This window comes from Orbicella faveolata, unplaced genomic scaffold (genome assembly GCF_042242905.1).
Source record: "Orbicella faveolata isolate gen_17 unplaced genomic scaffold, um_ofav_v1 contig_25, whole genome shotgun sequence".
NCBI lineage: Eukaryota > Metazoa > Cnidaria > Anthozoa > Scleractinia > Merulinidae > Orbicella > Orbicella faveolata.
In genome coordinates, this window is record NW_028301553.1 from 30888557 (window position 1) to 30897500 (window position 8944).

Consider the following 8944-nt stretch of genomic DNA (forward strand, 5'->3'; position numbering starts at 1 on the left):
TAAGTTTTGAAATTGTGTGCGTTAAGTCTTGTTTTTAAACATTGTTACTGCTTAATTTCAACTGCTGTTTTTCGAGCTCAAAGAGCTGATATATAAATAATCAATCTCATATTGTTCAAGCTTTCTCGGCACCTATCAAAGTGGGAGAGTATCATCAGTCTTGCGAGAAATCGATCAAAATTACATTAGTATTGTTGCTATAGAAACACTAAGTTCAATAGAGCATTCTTACCTTGTAACATTCATACTCATAACGAACGCGTGTAGTCGGTTTGACTTGTCTTTGCAATTTAGTTTCAAGTCCCTAGAACTCAAACGTCTACGCTCTTCGGAATCAAGCTTTTATAGGTGAAAATCAAAGTTTGTGCAGCCCAGTATCAGCCGTTGTCGAGCCCCTCCAAGTCCAAACCGACATATATTTAATTGACAATCCACACAACCAAGGCTTGCGCTAATCTTTAGCCTCTAGGTTTGACTTAAAAGCAAGGCCTTCTTAATTTAGTTTAAGGTCCCTAGAACTCGAAAATATCGTCACAGTTCTTCCAAATCAAGCTTGTGTTGGTAAAAATCAAAGTCTGCACAGCTCAGTGCCAGCCAGTGTCGAGCCACTCCGAGTCCAAAACGACCTATATTTTACCGGCTATCGTCACATAACCAAGGCGTGCGCTAATCTTTAACTAGACTACGAGTAGTCCCTCTTTCGCTTAGTCCGTCGTGCGTGACGCGAGAGAAAACCGCAAGAAAACATGGCCGCGCGAACTCCTGGGGCAATTAGCACGCGCGTCTCGTCCCCAGTATTTGACGCGGTCATTTTTTCCTCGCGGTTTATTTTAAAAAGAGGGACTACTCGTTGTCTAATCTTTAGCCTGTCGGCTTGACTTATTAATGGAGGGTCTGAATGAGGGTTAGATGACAAAAAATAACTGACAACTGACAAATACCCGAAAATTTAACTGACAACTGACATTTGTAGTCATGTTTATGGACAACTGACATAAAAGGCTTTAGCCATTGTTATTCGTTTGAAATTTACTGAAAATAACTTTTCGGTGGAACCTTTGTAGTTTAATTTGTGTAACCGTTAATAATTAGTAATTACCAAACCCTTAAATTCTTGGTCAGGAGTTGGAAACTATTGTTGCATGGTTAGCTATTGTTTTGGTCTGGGCATTGTTTATTGCCTTTTGAATGTTTTGTTTCACGTCATTTGGTAATCACACCGAGCTCCGCAACACCAAGAAACGACATTTTCATAATCCGTTTGTTCACAGCTTGTTTACTTTCTCGAAAGATGGTCGAGCGCCCGAGAGCAAACGCAAAGGGGTAAGGGTGGGTAAAGGAGAAAGCCGTTCAGGGTTTTGCAGTTAATTATATGTAGTCAGTCGAAGCGGCACTACCGGCCACCTCTCTACAACGGCAACCTTTTTTGGTCCTTAGATCCACTCTTATTGCAGCCTCCCTACAGAAGTCTTTTTTCCACGACGGCCAGTTACTCAATGACTGATAATGGACAGTGTATACAAAACTCCTGGCCATTTTTATTGTAAAAGGTCACAAACTTAATTGATCCGTACCGCCCGTCGTTGGTCTCTGTTTTTGTTTGGTATTTGTTTCACTGATATTTGTTTGAAAATGTGTTACGTATTCATATGTTAAAATAACCATTATGTTGCAATCCCCGAAAAGAAAGAAAAAAAAACGTCATATTACACCCCTACCTCCTCACAACGGCGACATCTCTACAACGGCCATTTTCGTCTGTCCCCAGGGTGGCCGTTTCGTAGAGGTTCGACTGTGTTCTCTACAAAATGTACCAACCAATGGCCTAAGTAAATTATTAACAGCCACTTAACTGACAACTGACAAATGGCCCAAAATTTAACTGAAAACTGACAAATAGACAAAACTCTAACCGACTGAACTGACATTTGCACACCTTCATCCAGACCCTCTTAAAGGCGAAGTTTTTGAGTATTAGTTTCAAGTCCCTAGAACTCGAAAATAACGTCTAAGCTTGAGTAAAAATAAAAAACAAAAAACAAAATGCGGTCACAAATTAAACATAACAAAACAACGCATGTTGTAAAAACCTTGATTTGAGAACTTAACGTTTCGTAAGCTTCTACATACATCATCAGAATCGAAGTATAAAACGGTTAGCGGCATTAAAATACATTTAAACGAGAAGACTAGTACCTAATAAGGAAAGTAAGGACAATGGATATAAATGAAAATAAACAGACTAAAATCTGCTGGAAAAAAAAACATATAAATGGCAAGAAGAGAAGAAGTTTCTCACTGCCAACATTTTCATGACTTCTTTTCTTTTCTTTTCTTCTCCTCCGTTTCACCGACCACGTGACCACAAGAAACGGAGGCTCTGGGGACGAGAATGGCTGAGAGTACGAAATGAATTCTCTTCCCATGCTCAGAAAATAGGACAAGAGGTCGCGATTCTTGGCGCTGACCAAAAGGAGCGCGGCCTCTGAGGACGAGAATGGTGACGGAATACCTCCTGGTACTGGTCACGCAATGTCACGTAACGTATCAAGATTTATACTGTGCTAGGAGCAAAAGCTTCTTTCTTTCTTTCTTTCTTTTCTTTCCATAACCTGCAATATGTTTAGCAGAGTAAAACGACGTAGAAAGTCATAAAACAGGGAATTTTAGTCAATCAAAGCACGCATCGAGCTCAAGTAAACCTCTTGCAAATCCCTTGTAAATCATTCCGAGATTTTGCGAAATAAAACAATAGCTACTGTGAAATTGTCCAATCACAAAGAAATCACAGCGAAGTCACCGATTTCTGCACGAACGACAACAAACGTAACGATGTCGGGGGTAGCAGCCAACGTGTTAACGCGTATCGTATCTGCTTTCCAAACTGTCGCACAGTCAAACGAAGTCCCACTGAAAACCATCGTCCTCGCCCTTTTGTTGTACGGAGTCAAAGAGTTCCTGAGCGACATCATTTTCACGTGTCCCGAAGAACACTTCGCTATTTATGGCAGTCTATTCATCTTCGGCCCATCGATTCTTCTGTTCTGCTTATCGCTACTGGTTTCGTCCTCCTTTTGGCAAGTTGTAACAGGCTGTCATCTTCTAAGATGCCGTGAAAAGAAGTTGTTATTGTTGAAGTCGAAGAACAGTGTGTTTGTCGCCTGTTTGCCGCCAGTTATATGGCTAGTGTACGCTTTTGTCGAAGAAGATTATTACGTTTGCGCCAAACTCGGACCTCTGGACATAGCACTTGCTAAGGCGAGCACAACCGCTCTGAAAGATGCCGTGAAGAAGGAATTCTCTCACACGAAGGTTGTATCGGAATTAATTGCGTGGGGTTTGATTCTCGGGCTTGTTGTTATCTCCACCATCTTCGTCACGGTTTATCGCCTGTGCATGCCAATTGATCCTAAACTTCTGGGAGAATACGCTTTCCACGAATACGAAGCTGACAAAGCCGTCTCCCATTTCAACGAAAGGATCAAACCTCTCGCAGAACAAGACGCTTTACAGATGGTTGACAGTTTGTTCGAGAAGTACAAGGACAAAAGCCACGTGGAACAAGTCAGAACTATCGAAAACCAACTCAAGAGGTTGTTTCCAAGACATGCGGGTGTATTGAGTGGACCGTTTAGAGTGGAAACCAATACCGTGAAACCAGATCCTACGGTCCATGTACCCACGTCATATGCCTCGGGAGATATGGAGTTACAGCCAATGGTCGAGAAAATACATGCTTAAACACTTAATGTCTGGTCGACCAGACATTAAGTGTTTGTTGCCATGAGGTTTCATGAGTTTAGCTTTGTTTCTCATGAAACGTTATGGCAAAGTTCTGGGAAACGTCATGGAAGTCAGCAGCAAAAAGTCACAAGTCAAAGTAAATTTAAGCAGACAGCATTATGCTCCCTACGGAGTGCAATTATTGACATCAGTTTAGCCACTGGGGTGACGGGAATCTGTGGTGTGGCTTGTACCAGAACTTCCTGCCTGACAGTTCTGGGTTGTGGCCTTGCTGCCCTAAACAGAGCATGAATCTTCCCTACAGAGGGTCTGGACCAGTCCTAAACAGGATAGAGTTGCTTGATTGCCAGAGTCAAATGTGGTTTACACAGTATATTTGAGCAAGCCAAGATCTGAAACACCAGATAATGTTCATGGCAAGATAGTGCTTGTTAATTTATCCTCTTATTCTATGCTTGGAATCCTTTGTTCTGTATCGGTCATATAATAGACAGTGTTGTCCAACCTCTTTGTCCTAAACACGATCAAACTTTCAAACCCTCTGTATCACCCCTGCACCCAAACACGGGTCAAGTATGACCCTCTACCCCTGGGATAGTTATTGAGCCTAGGGGAAAAGGGTAGTCTTGTGTAGGACTGATGCCATGAAATAAATGTACCTTACATACATTGTGTTAAAATAATAATATATTTTAAATTCTCATAAACCTCCTCTTCTAAGTACATGCTCTTAAAAAATGTATGCCATTTTCCATTTTTTAAATAATTGAGACTACTAACAATATATCCCACCCGTGTTACAAGTCATTAACAAGCATTCTGCTGTAAGCTGATTTAAGTCATGTGACCCCATTAAATGTGGTCACATTAAATGTGGTCACATGACATCTACAATGGCATAGCAAAACCCTGACTATACCATGTTCCTCCATCATATAATCAAGATGCTATTTCATATCTCAAACGAGAAATTTTTTTCCTAAATCAAGCAAGTTGCAAAAATGTCTTGCTTGCATTATACCAAACGGACAAGAGAAAGGTCAATACTGACAGTGACGGACCAAATCATTGTTGGTGAACTGTTTGGGAGTAATTTGACTGCCAGCATGTTGTGAAACATACACATCAGTTTCAATAACCAGAGACTTAATATTATTAATAATAATAATTTATTGTCAAAGAAAAATTTTCACTAGACTCGATCTAGAGATAACCTTTGCTCAGATTGCTTCAAAATGTTGTTGACCAGTAACATTAAAGTTTGTCTTCCCGATGCATAATGATTTATATGCTTTCTTCACCCAGTGTATATACAAGTGGTTATTGGTTAGCTGTAAATGTCTATATCACTTTAAGACAAAATATGTCTTACCATGGTCTGGCTTAACAGTTTGGATTGACTGACATTTACTTGTGATTCCTCAATTTGCAGTTGACCACATTATCTACTCTTTCCCCCACCCACCCCCCCCCCCCCCTTCACTGCTGGGGTTTTACAAAAAACCATCACCCCAAAACACATCCCTGAGCTCTGGCATTGAACCAGTCCACTTGCAAACTGGGTAAAATATACTTTAAGGCATTAAGACAAATGCTATTCTGTACATCTCTGTGAAAACAACTTTTTTAATGGTGGGGTATTCAGGGGTGAATCCAGGAATTTTAAAAGCGAATATGAAGAAGAAGGCTTCATCTCAGGGGGGGGTACACATCCCATGATAAATCCCTGGAATTGTGTAGTTCTAGAAAATATCCATACCTCCCCCACAGAAGGGAATTTTTCTAAGTCTCCCCCACCCCTCTGGAAATTCCGATTGAGCTTCATACATTTCTTTAAATTTTTTGGTCTTACAAAACCCCTAAACCCCAGGAAATTCCAAACCCTTCTGTGGGGGCAGTGTTGATATTTTCTGGAACTGAACATTAAGACTTAGCGACATTGACTGGACTTCCTAGGAACTTGCACACATGGTGCTCTTGGACACCACTCATGACCAAGTATATGCATTTTTACCTGGAAAACTGGTAGTAAATTATTGATGCATTACTTATTTACTTTATTTGAAAAAAGTATATTCTGTGGACAATTCAGGGGTATGACCCAGGCTGATTTGTCGAAAGAATGTGGAGTGCAAAAGATAAAAAATTTTCTTCCATCCCCGGGAGAGTCATCTGTTCACCCATACAGCTGTAATTCTCCCCATATTTGAGCACATCTAGAACCATTGCCAGTGGTTGGGAAGCAGGGTTGGCACAGTTGTGAGAGCGCTCGCCTCCCACCAATGTGCCCCGGGTTCGATTCCCGGACCCGGCATCATATGTGGGTTGAGTTTGTTGTTGGTTCTCTTCCTTGCTCTGAGAGGTTTTTCTCCGGGCACTCCGGTTTTCTCCTCTCCTCAAAAACCAACATTTATAAATTCCAATTTGATCTGGATTGTCGTCAGGCACTTTATCTTGAGCCTCTGGCTCAGGTGATCGTGCAAGCACTCCCTGTTTTTGTCATTAAATTTGCATTCACATTTGTTACATTTACAATGGTGGACATAGGTGTTTTTAAATCCTGAAGCCATGAAAGGTTTGCAGCAAAGTGTTGGTTTCAGTATACAATCAGTGTCTTATAGTTCCAATTAACCTCACTGGGTTTTAGTGTTTTTTATTTTTCATTATTTGTAGGTACTGTGTAGAAGCAAGGTAACAATGCATATTAAAATGCTCAGTGTGTTTCACAATGGAACTGGGATCTTTCATTACATCTAAATTTCATTCGACTGATCAATGGATAGTATTTGTTGACACAGGCAAAAAAACAAAGATGGCTGAACAGGACAAGTGATACTAACTAAATAGTGCAATTCTTATTGAAGTTATTGTTGTTGAAAGCTTGTAACATGAAACTTGGTCTAAATCAAAGCAAATTCTGTATGTCAATGTCTTAATCAAGTAGACAAATCATCTGCCTGGGCATTCCTTGGGTGTACCCAGGGAATTTGATGTACCCCCCTTGGGGGATGGATGGATGGATAACATAATTTATACATGTTAGTTCCTCTGCGTAAGAAAAGCTTACACATCAGGGAGGCGGTGGGAATGAGGGAGGTTTAGGAATTTGACATCTGGTTGATATTGGGGTGGGGAATTTGACACCATATGGGAGGGGTTATAAGGGGGGATTGCAAAAGTTGCCTCCAAATCATGATAAAGCAAGAAGACTTTGAGAGACAACACTGTTCTTTGTAACATGACATGCTCTGTGGTGTGCTTGAAGGTGAAACATTTAATATAAACAGTTTTCCTTTTGAAATGTTAATCAGTTTTATATCTCAATGATACTTAAACAATGCTTGAGACTGAAACAAGTCACATGATTGTGTATTTATTTTTTCCAACTTTCTCACAGCGAAAGACAAAGGTAGAGTAATCTAGATACGGGCTTGATGGGAAAATCTAGACTGCGGTCAATATCGATTTTAGCCAATCGTATTCGTGAATCTGGTAGTTCCCAGTCCTTGCGAGACACGGCCGTATAATTTTTTTATACTTTTATTGTGATTGACACTACTCACAACACTGGTATGTCTACTTACACAATTTACAACAGTAATACAACTACTTACACTACTTACAATACGATGCAATTACACATGCTACTTTTTTAATCATAAACTCTTATTTGTATACAATACAACCCGTTACATAACTTACACTACTGATACTTATGCAGCTACCCCCTCCAATACATCTACTTACACAACTTAGAATACTTTACATTAATTATCTGCAATACTTGAAAAGATACTTTACATTATTTTTGATACACTACAATACTCATACAGCTACTTTACACTATTTTCGATACTAATACAGCTCCTTACGTTATTTACGATACCAATACAGTTACTTTGCACTATTTACAATACTAATTCAACTCCTTCACATTATTTACAATAAGTATACAGCAACTTTACATTCTTTAAGATACCAATACAGCTGCATTATACTGTTTGCAGAACTGAATACGAGCATTTTTTTAAACTTGAGATACACTGGTTGTTATTTCAACGGGACAAGTATATTTAGAAGAGAAAGAAATTAAAACTGACAAGACGAAAAGGAAAAAGTAGAAGTGGCACATCCTCCGAGACAAAGATATTTGGGGCAACTCAAGCACATTATATAATGTTGTCCATCTTGCTCTGAATTTCGTCAGTGTATTATTTCTAAAAGCAATTGTACGTTCACAAACGGGATGCTACATGTACTTACAATACTACAATTTGCATAACTTGCTCTACAAAACAATACAATTACTTATTTCACTTTGGCCGATACTAATACTTACACTTCTTACAATTTAGTACGATTACTGATGCTACCTACATTCATATTATAACAATAGTAGTAAAACACGAATAACTGATTTTGCCACTGAGACGGATTTGATATTGCAAACTGAATTAAACTAATTTAACTTTCGCATTTTTCAGCTTTCCATTGCAAAGATAGCGCTGACTTCAATTCAAGAAAATTGAAAGTATTTTTCCAACATTTTGCAATAATAATAATATTTTTGAGTTTGCACAACTAAAATCCCAAACTTCCAGGTTAGGTTTGGGCTTGTATTCATAGTCCTTAAATGGTAGCTGTATTTTAGATGGTGTAAAATTAACTCTATGCTCATTATTGAATCATGTAAGAACTTCTTGAGAGAGGTTTAGGCCAACAGGACACTCCAGAAATGCATGTTCCAAGGAATCAGGGGATTTACAGAAAAAACAATCTTCGCTCTCGGATATTTTGAATCTCTCGAGCTCCTTTTTGGTCACTAAAATACGGTGTAATAATTCAAAGGAGAATTGTCTCAATTTGTTGTCGGCCGAGAGGTGAGGTATATTTTTGAATCATTCTTTCCATTTATCTTCTGTGCCAGAGTAATGTTTGACCCAAGACCTGACAGCTGTAGGTGTAACCTCTGATTTTCTTGGAACAGAAGATGGTAGTCTTTACATTTCATTTACACGGCCGTATAATGATATATGGCAAGTTAGTCTTTGTGGAAGATCCGAGCGTCCTGATTGGTTCTCTCATGGTCGGGATTTTGCCATACGGATCATCTCCAACGAAACGGCCACAACACGTTATTTTTTTCGAAAGCCGGCAAATTCAAGATTTGTGACTAAAAATGCCATACAATAAAACACTT

The 8944-nt window shown here is 39.4% G+C and overlaps 1 protein-coding gene across 1 annotated transcript; it reads left to right on the plus strand.

Moving 5' to 3' along the window:
• The first annotated feature begins 10 nt into the window (after nt 1-10).
• LOC110059156 (calcium homeostasis modulator protein 5-like) lies at nt 11-5024 on the plus strand. The gene has a single exon (XM_020765845.2). The coding sequence runs from the start codon at nt 2833-2835 to the stop codon at nt 3739-3741; it is 909 nt and encodes a 302-aa protein (XP_020621504.1). The 5' UTR covers nt 11-2832; the 3' UTR covers nt 3742-5024.
• Nucleotides 5025-8944: the final 3920 nt, after the last annotated feature.

What these genes read in the sequence shown, in the direction of transcription:
- LOC110059156 (XM_020765845.2), top strand. Translation starts at nt 2,833, where the DNA reads ATGTCGGGGGTAGCAGCCAACGTGTTAACGCGTATCGTATCTGCTTTC.